General features: G+C 57.8%; 2 protein-coding genes across 2 annotated transcripts in view; one reads left to right on the top strand and one right to left on the bottom strand.

The window, feature by feature from the left end:
* PLPP6 (phospholipid phosphatase 6) overlaps positions 1-35 on the bottom strand; it is a 5,769-nt gene extending 5,734 nt beyond the window's left edge. The window contains exon 1 of the mRNA XM_085300292.1: positions 13-35. Coding sequence (XP_085156418.1) covers positions 13-35 — 23 coding nt within the window. The remainder of the gene's footprint in view (positions 1-12) is intronic.
* On the top strand, positions 34-14,568 carry FAM78B (family with sequence similarity 78 member B). The gene is made up of 2 exons (XM_085300264.1): positions 34-296; positions 7,248-14,568. Exons 1-2 carry the CDS (start codon positions 34-36, stop codon positions 7,768-7,770), a joined length of 786 nt encoding a protein of 261 aa, XP_085156390.1. The 3' UTR covers positions 7,771-14,568.
* Positions 14,569-15,780: the final 1,212 nt, after the last annotated feature.

Raw genomic sequence — 15,780 nt, 5'->3', positions numbered from 1 at the left:
GCGGCGGGTGACCGCGGCGGGGCGGCGGCGGCCATGGGGTGCCTGCAGAGCGTGGCCTGCAAGGCGCGCGTGCGGCGGGAGCACATCGTGGTGTCGGACGTGTCCGCCACCATCGAGCCGGCGGCCACCGCCATCGAGGAGAGCTCGCCGGTGGTGCTGCGCTACCGCACGCCCTACTTCCGCGCCTCGGCGCGCGTCCTCATGCCGCCCATCGCCCGGCGGCACACCTGGGTGGTGGGCTGGATCCAGGCCTGCAACCACATGGAGTTCTACAACACCTACAGCGACCTCGGCGTGTGAGCACGGGCGGGCGGGCGGCCGCCAGCGTCCCCGCGTCGCCGGCCGGCCTCGCGCCCCTCCCGCATGCGGCGTCCCCCCGGCCCCGCGCTGCCCCCCGCGCCGCCCCGGGGGCCCGCCGCCCGCTTTCCCTCCCTCCCTCCCCCTCCCGCTCCGCCCCCCGCTTCGAGGTCGCTCGAGCCCCGCTCGCGCTCCCCGGGCCCCGCCGCCGGCTCCGCGCTCGTCCCGCGGCCTGCCCGCGCCGGGCCGCAGCTCTGGGGCTGCTGCCTGCGCCCCCGCGTTATCCCCTGCCGCTCTCCGTTTCCCCGTAGCTACGCGCTGGCCGACTGCCCCCAGCACCGCCCCGGCACCGGAGCACGTGCTCCTGCGCCACCCCGGGCTGAACGCGTGCCGGGGCTGAAGGGCACCGGTTTCCCCCGCCCCTGGCCTGAATCGAAGGCTGCSTGTTCCTGCACTGGAAAAATCAAATTTGCCCTGGGGAAAACTGTGTCCTGCACTTCCCTGGGGTGGGGAGTCCCCAGCAACTGAGAGGGGCAGGGTGATGTCGGGTTTAAGGCTTGCAAGGAGAAGGAARGTGATTCAGGGAACTGGTGTGGACCTTGGGGTCTTCTCTAGCTGCATGGTGGTGTGCGCTGGTTGCAGCTCGGCTCTGCTAGAAAAGAGGTGAGCAAAATTACTTTCCTCAAAGGTTGCCTAGAATGCCCCAGGGCGTCTCTGCGCCTGCCCGGGTAGGTAACAGCGTGGTCCAGAGGTGATTTCCAGGCAGGCTGGGGCTTCCCRTTGCGTCCCCGGGAACGTAGCAGCAGCGTCTGCATTCTGGCTGGTTTGCAGTATGAGTTGCTGACAGGAGCCCTGCAGAGCACCACTGTGGAAAGAGCGAGCTGGCTAAAGAGCCCCCAGTCYGTCTGTGCCTTGCAGAATTGTCAGGAAGTCTGGTGCGACTGGGAGCTGGTGAGCTCTGCAAACGCTYGGCTATTAGCTGCACTGACACCCAGCGATCCCAGGAATTGCCTGGAGTACTAGTGTGGCAGTGTTGAAATGTGCAGATAACAGAAACCCTTGCTTGGAGAGCTGCAGAGAGAAGGTTGAGACGCATTTTTATTTTTTTATTGTATGATTTTAGTTCTTGCAAAGAGCAGAGTGTGGGGCTGTGGTAGCAATAACTCCTCTTCACCTTTACTGTTTTGCTCTGACCAGCCCACATGGGTGCAGTGCGGTCATTGCTACGTGGTGCTTTGCTCCTTCAGCAGCATGTTGCTGCCTCTGGGCCTTGGTTATGATCCTGGCAGCCCTGTGGCAGYGGGGATGGCTCTGCTCTGAGCTGCCTCCTCTCATCTTGCCCTAGAGCAGGTTTCTGCATCAGCTGGTAAATGAATGAAAAACCCCAGTCTGCAAAGTGCTCCTGCCAGCTCTAGCTCTGCACCCTGAGCTCCTTGCTGTGTGGGAGGCAGGCGATGGTGTTTCGTGCTCACAGGAGCCCTGCTAACCCTCCCGTTTGGCGTCCTGCAGGATTTCTCTTGCTGATTCCCAAAGMAAACCAGACTTGAGCCTTTCAGCATGCACGAGCCTAAGACTTCAGAAAGTTCAATTGCAGGCAGTACCCAGACTCTGACATGCAAGGACTTTCTACTGCTGGAAGTGGATTTAATGCTGGGAGTCTTGACAACCTCTGGATTTTTATTGTTCAGAGGCTTTGCTCCAGCTGGCCCCTGTTGAGTAGTGATTTCTTCTGGTGGCCAGGTTACAAGTGCAGGCAACTCTAGAGGAGTTCCTCTGCTTGCTATGCTAAAAGGGAAAAGCTTTGCTGTGTTCATGGTATTCGTATAAAAGCTGTAGGAAAGGCACTTTTTCAAGGTTAAGAGTGTGTTGGTGACTCAGGAGGGTGCAAAGGAACAAAGCTGTTGGCTCTGTAGCTGTATTTTCTGCTCTTTGAAACAGATGATAGAAAAGCAGAAGATGTGGCTGCAAATGGCTAGATGGATCTGTTTTACAGCTCAGTAGCAGGCTCCTGGTGCCGGGGCCTGGGTGTATTGCATGTGAAAATTGCCAGTGGTTTGTAATTGCCCAGAAAGCCATTAAGCGAAAGTGGGTTGTGTTGCCASTGAGCGGGGAGGCCTGGAGCCTGTAATGCTGCATGCCTTTTTGTTACGCTGCCTTCTCCAAGCTGTGGCATCTTCCCCGCTGAAAAGTGGGGAGAGGTGCGTGCTCCCGCTCTCCGGGGAGGTAAGGCCACGAGCGGCCGGGCAGCAGAGCCCTGCGGGGCTTCCTCTGTGAGGGTCCGTGCAGGAGCTGCCCAGCGTGCTCCACCAGCCTGGCATCCCTGGGAGTTTGCTCGTCGAAGGGCGTCTTACAGCGAGGGCAAATGAGCCTGGATTCAAAGCAGCTGGAGATCGGGCACCGGTGGTGGTGCGGGGGGATTGCTGGAGGATGGTGAGGGCCCGGCGCAGAGGCGCTGCAGGGCTGCGCTGGTCCGTGCTGGCACGGGCTCTGCTCGCTTTGCAGAGTCACATTCCTGCATCCTCAGGAGGCTGCTGCTCTGGCACAGCGCTGCAGCCTTGCGGGGCTGCTGCTTCTTCCCGCTCACTTGCAGGGGGATGGGGGCTGAGATGGGCTACCGGGGCTGCCCAGTGCCTGCACTGAGCAGGGCACGGCGTCCCCTTGCTGCACCCTGTGTCTGCTGGCCCTTGGTGGGAGCAGGGGGATCATCTGCCCCAAGACAGATGATAGGAGCCGGGGGAACATTTCAAGCACTGCTGCTTGCATGGGGTGGCAGCTGGAGCTCGGAGGAGCTGGGCAGACCAGGGAAGTTTCAGACAACGGTTCTCTTGGGCTGCAGCCCTGCTTGAAAAGCCTGGGCAAAACCGAATTGTTGCTCTCTTTCTGTAATGCAAAAGAGTTCTGGGCAGCTTTTTGCTTTATTTATTGTACCGAAACTAGGAAGGGATGGAGCTGTCTTTAAGGGGAGTTTCTGTAYAGAAAGCAGCAGGCATCGGACTGTAGAGGACCCCTGATTCTAGCAGCTAGAGCAGCTGAAATGGAGTTGCCACAGGTCTGCGATGGGTTGGGGATGTGACTTCTGCGGCCAGGTGACGAGTCCCTCTTCAGTGGCGCCAGCGCTGAGGGGCGGTTGGCTGCACCGGGACTGACTGCTCTGATGTGTGTTGCAGAGGGGGTCACAGCTGGGAGATAGCCTGGCAACGTGACTGAGGGCCGGGGCTCCGGAGACCCGCCTGGCCCCAGCACCCATGGCTCTGCTCTGGGCACCAGCCCTGCTGAGGCTGTCCTGGCACCCGGCTGGTGGAGGCCAGGTAACCTTCGTGTGCACCCAAGCCCTTCTCTTCTTTCTGACTGTACCTGTGGGTCTGAAGGGAGACCTTGCCTCTCACTGACATTAGCCTTGTGAAGGTAGGGTGCAGAGGCACTAGGAACATCATGGTACCGCAAAACAAAAGCCGTGGTCTTGGTGCCACCTCACGTGGGTCAGGGTGTGTGTCCTCCTGGGCTTAAGCCGCTTTGGACATGCTCGTCTCTGCCAGAAGAGCGTGTTGGCCATGCTCACCGCGCTGACCTGCGCCAGCTGGAGCTAGCGGTGTGCGTGGCGGTCTGCACGGCCTCAGGCCGTGCTCTGCTAACTCGATAAGTGGCTGAAGTCCTTGGCCTGGTCCTGAGGAGAAGCAAAGCGCAGGCGCCGTCAGCGACGGGAGAAGAGGGCAGCCTGCCCTGCGGTGGGGCATTGCCGCGGCCTGCGTGGAGCCCGAGGAGCCTTGCAGATACCTCTGCCAAGTGCCAGGGCCCCCCCGTCTCCTGCTCGAGTCCGGCCGAGAGGCTCGTCCGCTCGCGCCGGGGGGCAGGCGCTGGCCCTGTGATCGGGGTGGCCCCCGGCAGCCCAGTCCCGTTGGAGCCGTTGTCTCCGTTCCCCCCTCGCCGCTGGGCGCGAGCCCAGGCCCTGCGCTGCCGGTGCCGCGTGCCAGCCCCGCGCTCTGTGTAAAGTGCGGGTCAAGGAGAAGCCTCCACAGCGCCGTGCTGAATGCCCTTCTTTTAAGGTTAAGCAAAAGGCAGGGCGGAGCCTGCTTGCGCGACTTCAGTCCCGTCCCGCCGYGGTCCCCTGTGCTGCGATCTGGGATCTAATTAGAGGATGGCATGCTGTTTCCCTCGGTACCCCTGCTCACGTGGGGAGGCGCCGAGAAGTGAAGCAGCCGCTGAATATTTCTTTTGTTCTGCTCTGAGGCAGTTGGAGAAGTGATGCTCGCTCAGGATTTACCACGTAGTAGGGTYCTGCCTGCCTGCGTTTGCAGAAATTGGGGTTGTGGGTGAGTGGCAAGCAGTGACTGTTTGGAAATGCGGGTTTCCAGCTGTGTGGCCCCGCAGGGGTGCACAAACCCCGTCTGCGTGCCTGCGAAACGCCTCTGGTGCACGCTGGCAGCTGCTGCCTCTGCTGCTGAGGGTGGTCCCTGGGACCTCCTGGTCTGAGCAAGGTTCCCTGCGCTGTGTAGGAGCGTGACTTCTTGCTTTCTTGTGTTTCCTAGCTTCTCGCGTTCCTGTGCTGGAAAAGCGCCTTTTCTCCGCAGCCTGGAAGTTGCGGTGCCGTCGTTATCGGAGACGCTTGCTAGACGCTAGCAATCCCCGACTCGGAGAGCGTGGCGCCTCGTACAGCTCCAGGCCGCCCCGGCCTTCCAGCCGGGAGCGACGGCAGAGGTGGTGCTGGCGTGGTTCTGCCCGCGGGGCCGTCCCCGCTGCAGGAGYGCCCGCAGGCTGCTCTGCCCTGCCCTTGCTGCATTTGGGGGTGTAACRGCTCCCCCAACCCTCATCCCGTATGGGAAGTGGGAACAGCCGTGGCCAGTGCCAGGTTTGCTTCGAGGGAAACTGCTGAGCTTGCCCTGTCCTGGCAGCCCTTCCCGAAAGCCAAACCCTGCTCAGGATCTCTTGTGGGTGCAGGACGCTGCAGCAGTGTGCTGGGATCAGTTTCCTCCAGCTTCCTGCCCTTCCTGGGGACGGCGGAGGAACTTTCTGCTTTCTGCTTTGCCGCGTTGTGGCGGAGGGGTGTCAGCCACTGGTGTCCTGTGCTCTGCGTGCAGCAGGAGGTGTACCAGGGAGCTGCCCTGGCCCAGCTCGCTGCGTGTTGGCAAGACCGTGGCTTTGGAAGCTGGTTTGTTTGAGGAGCTGTGAGATAATCTCAGGGAGAAGACTCCTCCTGTGAATCCATCCCGCGTTGTGAGCGGCAGCATCGGTGGGACACGCGTGGTGTGGCCGGTTCGAATCCTCACCTGCTGCTTCCCTTGCTGGGGGCCAGGAAGGAGCTGTGCCAGTTGTGCTCCTCTGCACCGCGTGAGGAGCCTTTGCATACCGCTTTAGCGTGGTTGGGAATGTCAGAGCGAATAGAGAGTGTCACTTCTCGGGCAGAGTGGAAGCCAGATGTCCCGTGCYGCTTGTAGGTAGCTTTGGAGCCCAGATCTGCTTGAAGCCAGAGCTCTGACTCGCAGGAGATTTCCACCAAAGCAAAGCGCCTGAGTGTTTTTCAGGCTTTCCTGTGCTTTTCTCACTTCTTTGGTGTCCGGCAGCGACACTACCAGTTTTTTGGCATTGAGTAAAGATGCTTGCACTCTGGGAACCTACCCTGCCTTGAGACTGAGATCTAGCAAAATGACGTGGAGGTGATTCTGACTGCCCCTTGCCACAAGTAGGGGGTGGTGGCCTTTAAACTGAAACTGTGTATGGCATTCAAAGAATATCTACTTTTCCAGTTCTCGGGATTTCAGGAAAGGTGCCTGGGAGTTGGGCTGGGGCTTGTTCACAGCAGTCACAGAGGCTGAGAGCTGTCCCCGATCCCAGCTGGTAATTACTACGTGGCAATCTGCTCCCATTGCTGTGTTCACGTGGTGCTGCTAATGTGGTTACCAGCCAAGATCTCGGCTGGACCTCCCTCCCCCCCCCCAGCCTCCACAATGTTACAGGGATTTCATCCCACCAACGGCAGATGTAATTGCAATATTTAATTATCATGTATGCGTCTATGCAAGCGCATGTGCTTAGGGATGTAAAAATTGCASACTGAGCTGAAAGCTGGGGGGAAGCTGCTTCCGGGGTTGGCTTGTGCAGTCAGAGCTGTGCTGCAGCTGACAGATAGAAAAGGCTGTTTTTTCCAGTACAAGAGCTGATTAGAGARAGGGTGACCTGAGAGAGGCTCTGAAATGAGTTTTTGCCCAGTTGGTTAGATTGCAGGTTAATTAACATACTGTTGTGCTGGCAGAGCAAAGGCTTCAGCTGGCTGTGACTGAGTCAGCGAAGGAACTAAAGCTGAATTTGTTCTTGAATTAGGTCCTTGATAGCTTCCTGCAGGTAGGAAAGTAGTTCCCAAGCTTGAAGTGCTGTCCTCTGCTCTAAAGTCTCTGCTGCAAGCAGAGAGACCTGGTGGTTAACCCAAGAGATGGATATTGGGAACAGCTTTGGCTGGGCATGTAGCCTTGTTGAARTCTCTCGCTTTGGGTTTTGCAAAGCTGTCCAGTGGCTCCAGGCACTGAAGAGCCTATTGATGCCTTGCTGAACCCTTGCAGCTTTGCATGGCTCTCCCTGCCCTGTTTCATGCCTGTGTCCTGCACGGGCAGCAAGAGCTCCTGCCTCGCTGGAAGGTTTCAGGKGGTTGCAAAGTCTAGGCAGTGCTTTGTAACAGCGATGCTGGCGTGGCACAAGCAGCAATCCTAGCAGCTTGTCCTCCGTTATGTGAGCACTCTTAGGAAAATCTGGCACTGCAGMAGTGAATTTTTCAGCAGGACCTCAAACACTGAATTGTTATCCTTTTGTCTGTGCTCTCTTCCCCTGCTCTAAAGCAGTCATTTTACTGTGTGAGTGTTCATCCRCAGCTGCTTGCCTCTCGTCCTTCCCTTGCAGGCACCAACTGAGCATCATTGTTGCTGTTTCCCTGATAACCTGGCCTTTCTGTTTCTGTTCACTAGATCAAGCTGGGAGCTGCCCGACTTGCGAGAAGGAAGAGTAAAAGCCATCAGCGATTCTGATGGAGTGAGCTACCCCTGGTACGGAAACACCACAGAAACTGTGACCCTGGTCGGGCCCACTAACAAGATCTCCAGGTTCTCGGTGAGCATGAATGACAATTTCTACCCCAGCGTGACGTGGGCTGTCCCTGTGAGCAACAGTAATGTGCCGCTGCTGACCAGGATTAAAAGGGACCAGAGCTTTACCACGTGGCTGGTGGCCATGAACACCACCACCAAGGAAAAGATCATCTTGCAGACTATAAAGTGGAGGATGCGAGTGGACATTGAGGTTGATCCCATGCAGCTCCTGGGGCAGCGGGCACGGCTGGTGGGAAGGACTCAGCAGGAGCAGCCCCGGATCCTGAGCAGGATGGAGCCCATCCCGCCAAATGCACTAGTGAAACCTAATGCCAACGATGCCCAAGTCCTCATGTGGAGACCCAAGCGAGGCCAGCCTATAGTCGTTATACCTCCGAAGTAGAGCAGCACCGGGGCGCGCACCAGTGTGTGCCTGTGAGGACTTTGGTGCTGTCAGCATGGTGCAAATGAACGGGGTTTCTGAGCCAAAGCAGACCTCTTGGGTTCACCTGCCTTTGTAGCTGTGATTGGAAATACAGCTTTTTTGTAGTCAGAAAGAAAGTGTGAGCCTGGCCTGGCCAGCACCGGGTCACAGAGGAGGGATTGCTGAGCTGGTGGATTGCCCAGAAAGTGGAATTGAGTACTTCTAGGAGATTGTGGCTGGAAAAGAGGCTGTCTTACCTGAACAACTCRTATTTCCTTGCAGGGAAATGCAAGGAGCAAGAATATGATCAAACCGTGCCTGTGGCAAATGCTGCTTTCCACCCAATTAGACGTAGAAGCGGAGACCATGCCTACCAGACGTGGAGGGCTTGTGCAGCGAACCTTCCTGTCTGCCCTGACAGGGAGCGGGTGTCACCACAGTGTCTATACCTATGCATTTTGGATTGATAATCAACCCATCACCATGCTCTTTGGGACTCGGCGGATGTTTGCCGGGAGATGGAAAGGCCCAGGGCGGTGGGGGAGCTGGTGCCATCCGAGGTGCTGAGCTGGAGCCTGGCGGCCGCAGCTGCCCAAGAGGAGTTTTCCGCAGCCGACTCGAAGGAGGACATTTTGCATGCGTCTCAGTGTGTTTGGAGTAGTTGTGAATATAGGAGATGCCATAGTTCTTTTCAGTTTTGGGGTGAAATCTAAGGGCAGGTTGGATGTCCTTTAGTTTTAAGGTGCACTAAACCTTTGCAGTTCCTCAATCCCCCCCCTTCCCACCCCTGCCAGCTCTTCTTTTACAGAAGCAAAGATTATTCTCAGCTGAAGGAGAAATTGTGAGCGATGCCTGTTTACCCAGCCGAGGGAGAGCAGGCCGTCACTGATTGTGTTTGCGTGGTATCCAAAAAAGCTTGGAGGTACTCCAGGATTCAAGCACTTCTACTGCAGACGTAAGTTGGTTGCGAGAAGTTAGGTGTTTGCTCATTTTTCACGCAAATGCCTGTTTGTGTGGAGAGCCTCATTCTTAGCCACCCACAGAGCAGCGCAGCTAGAAGTTTGCGGGTGTGCTTGCACRCAGTGCTTGCGGATGCCAGCACCTGTACCGAGGCCTGGGCTCATGAGGGTGGGCTCCGTGTGTGCTGCTGTGACTCTCCGCGCTCTGCAAGGGTTGGGAGTGTGTGAAAACACTGGGGGGGGTTTCCTATCCGTGAGTCAGAGGCCCAGATGGGAGCAAATGCTGCTGTGGGCAGGCCTCAGTGTGCGGCGGGGTTTGCGCTGGGAGATGGAAGGGAGCGTGCTCCCTGGGCACTACCTCCTGCTGTTGCAGATGTTTGGCAGATAAGATATATATATTTTTTTCCTCGCTCCTCACCATTTCTTCACTGCCTGGGTTGATGGCGTTGTCCTGGTGCGTGGGGAGATGCTGCTGTGTTGGTTTGCAATTTCCTGTTTGTTTTAGCCCTGGGAGCAAGATTTCTCCTCTTTCCTGTCCCTATCCCACCAGGGAGGAGGGGTGGCACTTTAGCTTCTCCCTCAGGATGCACCAGAGGCAAAAAAYGTGTTTGTGCTGCTGCTGCTACCACCACAAAAGCGATTCCAGGCACCCCATAGCTCTGTGAGGATGCAAGACAGATGGTTGCAGCTTCAGCTGCTTTCTCCTGACCTGCTCCTGTCTCCTGCTCTGTTGGGCAGCCCCAGCACCTGGAGGCTTTTGACCTGGCAGGGAGGCAGCACCCAGGGCCCTGAAGGCAGGAGCAGGATGAGAAGAGCTGAACATCTTCTGGCAAGGCTTGTGTCCAGCTCAGTTCCCTCTGGGAAATGAGACCCTRCTTGTTTTTCCATTGCTGTTTGGAGACCCTGCTGCGCGGGGTGCATGGGGGCCTGCTGCTGAATCTTGCCCAGCGGGACCACGGCCGTCGCAGGAACCACGAGCCCCCGGCAGCTCCTCAAGCTTGGGTTCCTGCCCTCGGGAGCCAGTGAGCTGGCAAGGGGGAGCTTGGGTTGTTGTGGAGATTTAGGTAATTCCTCCTCATAGTTCCCCAGCTCCGAGGCTCCTGTGCCACCTGCCTTCTGTCAGCACGCAGCCCGCTGAGCCCTCCTGCTGCCCGGAGGGCCAGGGGAAGGGTGGCAGTGCTCAGCACTTTGTGTAAAGCCCTAGTTGCAGTATTAGCAGTGCTCCCTTGCGCTTGGCCATCGGGCAGTGCAACTCGGAGCTGCTTCGCTCCCCCCGGGTGCTGTGCCTGCTTTCCTCCGCTCGGTGGAGGAGCGCTTGCCCCAGCGCGCACACGCCGAGCCTCGCGCTTCTGGGCAGCACGGATGTCCTGCGGCGGTGGGTTGGGGGAAGGCCGCTGGCGGCTGCGGGAGCTGCTTGGGAGCAGCAGGAGCTCGGCTGCTCAGCTGAGCAGGGATCGTGCCCGGTTAACGTACGCCACGGTGCTTCTCCAGGCCTTCTGGTTAGGGTTCCTGCCTTGCTCATGCCTTGTACGTTAGTACCCTGAGCCCCTTTGGTGGCAGGGACCAGCTCGAGTGTCCCAGGCAGCAGGGAACATCGCTTCTCAGAGCACGCACAATTTCCTGCAAAGCTTCAGCCGCTGCTTGTGTTTTTCCAGGGTGGGATGTGCACCCCGGACATCTGGGAGCCGGTCCCCAAGAGTGAAGGGACTCCCCAAGCATCTTAGACCAAAAATCCCTGTGATCGCCCCATGCTATTTATTATTCTCAGCAGTGTTTGCTACTGACTTACTATTATTTTTTTTTCTTTGGGAATGTTGAAGCCTCGACGAATACTTTGAAATGTTGCGGCCAGTGGAGCCGGTCCTGCTGCTCCCGTTCGCCCTCGTGTGAGCAGAGAGGTTGGCTAGCCTGGGAACCAGCCTGCTGATTTAGGTGCCTACGTTTGGATTTAGCTGAGGGCTGTGTGAAGCCTTGCAGTGAGGAGGGTTTGGAGGGGGAGTGGGCAAAAAGCTTTGGTTTGTTGAGCAGATCTTCTACAGGGAAATTGTCAGCATGGGAAAATATCCCATTTTTGTGAGATTCTGCTAGTGTTTTTATACTGATATGTGATAAAAGGCATTTTTGCCATCATTGATGTTTTGTTTATSGGAAGTGTGTGTGGAGGGGTGTTTTGGTATGCAGAAATTTTAAATACAATTTTCAGTAARACTTGGGGGAGGAGGGGTACCTTTCGGTTTGTAAAAAGACAGACAAATATATTTTTGACCTAGTGAGACAGAAACAATCCTGAAGCATCTTGTGAAATCCTTTCCCAGGGTGCTAGCCAGGTCCCGTCTCTGAAGCGCAGAGATTTCTCCACYTGCCTTTACAAGATGGTTTCAATCYGTTCTGAAGATAAGTGACTGGCTGGTGTCCRTGGGATGCACGGGGGGAGACCGTGGGCGTTGGCTTTGGGTCCGGTTCGGGTCTCTGTGGTGCATTTGAAGGAGTCTCTTTCTCAGGCAGTATCTGAACCTGGGGAAGGAGTTCCCTGACAAATCTGTTGCCTTGAGGTGAGCTCGAAGCTAGGAGAAGACCGCTGAGCAGCGCGTGGTGGGAGCCTGAGGGCAGGCGTCTGCCCTTCCCACGTTTCTGCCAGGCACGAGCGAGGAGGTGAAGCCGCCCGGGGCACTGCCGCGTCCCGCGAGGCTGCTGTGGGGCCCGGCTGAGACACGTGGCCATCTGTCAGTGCTGGGAAACCCAGCAGAAATGGTCTGGGGCTGTGCTCAGGGAGGCTGCGTGCTGGCCCCGGGAGCAGCTGCGGCCACGCGGTGACGCCAGCCAGCTGGGATAGGAGAGGGAAGGAGGGRGCGGTGGAGAGATGCTGTTGATTTTGTTGCCGTCTTCTGGGATGTGTTGGCTGGCCGGAGCCTGAGCAGATCATCTGCTGTGTTTTCCCAAGACCTAGACAACGGCAGCCGCCGTTCCTGTCCGTGTTYCAGCAGCATTCCCCTTGGGGAGCTTTGTGCCGAGCGTTGGTGAAATCTGGGTCGTGTCCCGGGTGCCGAGGGTTGCCTCTGCCCCGTGCTGGCAGGCTGCAGGCAGCTCAGCCGTAGCCCTGTGCTTTGGCCCAGCCCTGTGGGACTGCCTACCATGGGATTTACTCCCACGGACTCTTCTGCGACACCTCGTTCTCATCTATGTTGTCCTTTAGAGCGATTTTCCCCTGTGCTTGTGGTCTAAGGACCGTGCCTGGTACACCTGAACCAAGAATGGGTCGCAGACCTGCTGTGTAGGGCTTTGAGTGGCCAGGGGGAGTCTGTCCTCCGCAAGGAGCGGGGAGGGACCACGTTGCTTTGGATCRGCCACGGCTGCTCACCAACCTGTCTGGAGCTACGTGGCCTCGTTTGTGAGGGTGCTGCCAGCACTGGTGCTGTTCTCCCCTGCGCCTTGACTGTGGCTCTGGTTCTCCCTGTATTGGCTTTTGTAGGGGAGAGAGGACCAGGAAAAAGGAATGAGATGCACGTAATCCATGTCTTCTGCCTGGCTCCCATGCCTGCTCCTTCTCTGATGTCTGGATTTGGTGCACAGAGCTAGTTTTGATTTGTGGGTTGTCTTTGTGGGCATTACACCATGCTGTTTGCAAACAGCGTGTGGTCACTAGATCCTCCTTGGATGGAGGCACCAGCTGAGCATCTCTGGATTTGGTAGTGTTGACTGGTGCATTGGCTGTCCCAGGCCTGTAGTCCCTGTGTTGAGCTTTCTGCAGCAGGCATCTGGTGTCCCATGGCAGGTGAACTGCTGCTGTGTGCTGTAGGAGAAACCCAGCTCTGCTCTGCTTGTGACCAGAGGCAAAAGTGAACCCAGTCTGCAGGAGGCTGAGCTGAGTACATTGCAAGCTCGCATACCCTCTGTGGGGTGGCAGGAGCTGGCGTGAACGTGCCCCGTCACCGTGGCTCTGCTGAGCTGCTGCTCCAGCAGCCAGCGTTTCAGAGCATCGTCGGGGGGCAAAAGCCGGCACAGAGGTCTCGTYGGAGCTGGGGTCCCCTGGAGCTTGCTGCCCAGGCTGGCCGCAGGGCAGCGGGCATGGGGTTTAATCCTGACRGCTTTCCAGTGCGGGGGATGCCGTGGAGCCCGCAGGCAGGTCTGCCTGTGGTGCTTGGAGGGTTGTGCGCGTTTGGCCGGCGCGGAGCCGGGGTTTCCCTCGGCTGCTTGCTGTTGCTGGCTCRTGTCCTCGTGCGTCATCCATCGCTGCGGGGTCCGAGAGCCGCCAGCAAGCGTGGCAGGGCTGTCTGGKCGTCTCAGCATCCCGGCGCGAGAAGCCTGCTAGATTGGAGAAAGTGGGAATCACACCAGGGCCTCTGGCAGGTTTTGTGGGTGGGAGAGAGCTGAAGGCTGGTGAGATGCTGGGGGCCCGCAGGACGTGCTGGTCCTCGGGAGCAGGGCTGTGCCGCTCATCTCTGCGGCGCTGCGCCGTGTTTATGAGGGCCCGGAGGGGCTGAGCGGGAGCCCTTGGTGGGACCTGCCGAGGACCTGCCCTGGTGCAGAGCCCTGGGAGCCTCTGGTGCCTCCCCGGGGCCCCGAACCCGGAGCAGGGAGGTGTAAATCGGCCCGGCGGGATGCTTCATCCTCCAAATGCTTTGTTTCCTTCCCAGCTCCCCTTCTTTGTAGCCGGCACCCCGTTATCTCGGGGAGGACAGGTCGCAGGAACGCCCGCCGCCCCGAGGCTGGGCCTGCCGGGGCGCGAGCCCGCGGGCCCTCTCGCCTCCCTCCCTCCACCGCTTTGCGCTTTCGCGGCCGTGCCTCGGGCTGTGCGGGCAGGCCCCGCCGCCCCCGGGCCAGGCTTTGCAGACAGCGTCCGTCCGTCTGTCCTTGCGGCGCTGCCAAGCGAAAAGCGCCGGGCCGGCACGGGGCYGCTGGGCGCCGCGCTGTGGCACGCGTGTCCTGCGTGCCGGGGCACGGCTGCGTCGCCGAAGCCGYGTGCCTGGGGCGGACGGACAAAATGCAAAACCGAAGCAGGGTGCAGCCGACCCCGTCCGGGGCTCGCTTCCGCCGAGCACGGGCGGCTGCCCCGGCGCTCGGTGAGCGCGCGCGCAGATGCGTCTGCCTGCGGGCGTGCTTGGTTTGTTTGTTTGTTTRTTTATTTATTTATTTGTATTTATTTAAGGTTTATTTAAGTTATTTATTTGTATTTATTGACGGCTGGCACTCGGGGTTTATTTCTGCGGCGCGTGCGGCCGGGCCCCCTGCGCGTTTTGGGGCCCCCCGGAGGCGAGCGGGACCCTGGAGGCGCTGCCGGGGGGATGCCGCGTGGAGCCGTGCTGCGTCCTCGCCCCTGCGCCKTGACGGCAGCTCTAGTTCTCCTCCCTGCACTGGCTTTTGCAGGAGAGGGAGAACCAGGGAAGAGGAGTGAGTTTCACGTAAATGCCGCAGGGAGGAAAATCCGGGCCYGTCCTCTCCGTGCGGAAGCTCGAAGCCCCCTTGCCCCGCTTCCCGGGCACTGTCCTTCCTCCCGTGCCCGTCTGTATTTATTGGCCCGGCCTCCCCGTGTTTTTCTGTTTGGCTCACGCTGTATTTAATGTTGCCAGTTTCCGGAGATGGTGATAAAAGCAAGAATGTGTGGGTGTCACTATGGAGAAAAGACAAAATCAGGTATTCTGCTGCCGTGTGGGGAAAATCAGAAGGAAGAGAAGACGAAAGCTGGTTTTGCAGAGTGCCTTAAACACAAATGACTTTACTGAGTAGGGGGCTTGGACTCTTCTGTCTTTGGATGTTATTTCAAACTCAAACAAATGTTGCATTTCACTTCTCTGGGATTAAAAGACGAATATTCAATCCATACTGGAACCAGACTCTGTTTCCTTGAATAGGTACAATTTTCTTACAGCTAGAGCTTGTCCCAGAGAGCCAGGTCACGCTGGGGACGCATGGGGCTGCAGGGGAAGGAGGAAAGCCCCCCAAAGCCCTGGTGCTGAGCCACCTGGGGGTCCCTGTGTCCCCATGAGCTCATAGGGTTTCAGAATTCGGCCCCCACTGGCTCAAATTGGCCTGACTGTGGGGTGGGAGAAGCTACTGCCCTGTCAGGCTCTGACCTGTTCCCCTTCTGGCTTTGTACCTCTGTGGTCTGCCAGGGTGGTTACTGCGAGGTTGTGCTCGCCCTGCAGCGTCCCTGCTCTGGGGATGCTCAGAGCTTATTCACAAGTCTTGTAGGGGGTCCAGATCCTTGGGCTGCATCTCTCCTTCCAGAGGGAAAGCTCTTGTGGAGGGGGTGGATGTGCTGAGGACAGGAAACCCGGCCAAGGTGAGGGCCATGAGCTGAGGGACGTGCAAGAAACCAGGGAGCTGTCATTGCTGCGGAGCTCAGGAAGGCAAAAGCCTGAGGTGCAAGAGGCTAGGATGAGCTGGGCTGCTGGCCTTGGGCTTTTTTGGGGGGGCACTTGGGCTGAAAAAATACAAAGATCTCCCCTTTGAAGTTGCTGATTCTCTCCCACTTCTTGCATAGTGGAAAAAGGTCGAACAAGATTCATCTGAGAGTCGAAGTGGTGCTTTTTTCCATAGTCTTCTAGTGAAAATAATAAATGAAGATAATATAGAATTTTATAATATTCATTAAAAAATCCACAACCAGGGAAAAATAAGAGCCACTGAAACATTTGGGTAAAGCGGAAATGTTTGCAATATAGTTTCTGAAAGCCATTAAATATTATTATTTTGGTAATGAAAGAAATTCTCTTCTCAGCCTGAGCCCTGCCTGCACATTGGCGATGGTGGAAGACAGCTGATGGGCACAGGGAAGGAGCTGGTGGCTGAATCTTGTTCGAGGACGGCTGGGCTGTGTCCCGGGCGGAGGGGAAGCTAGATGTGGCTGCTGCTGCAGGATTAGGCTCTTGCAGGATGCCGGAGGTGCAGCGTCCCCTCGCATTGCACAGGGARGGAGGCAATGCATTACTTGCAGTGAGCATCAGCCCTCTCAGTCCCCTCTTGCTGTGCAGTACATTTGTGCCCTGCACAGGCTGGTTTCTTTAATAGCTGCTTGTTTAAGTGTTGCTGG

The sequence above is a fragment of the Rhea americana genome, unplaced genomic scaffold, assembly GCF_003343005.1.
Source record: "Rhea americana isolate MKP2758 unplaced genomic scaffold, rheAme1 scaffold_162, whole genome shotgun sequence".
In the NCBI taxonomy this organism is placed as follows: domain Eukaryota; kingdom Metazoa; phylum Chordata; class Aves; order Rheiformes; family Rheidae; genus Rhea; species Rhea americana.
The sequence above is the reverse complement of the archived record's forward strand: the minus strand, read 5'-3'. Positions and strand labels throughout refer to the sequence as shown.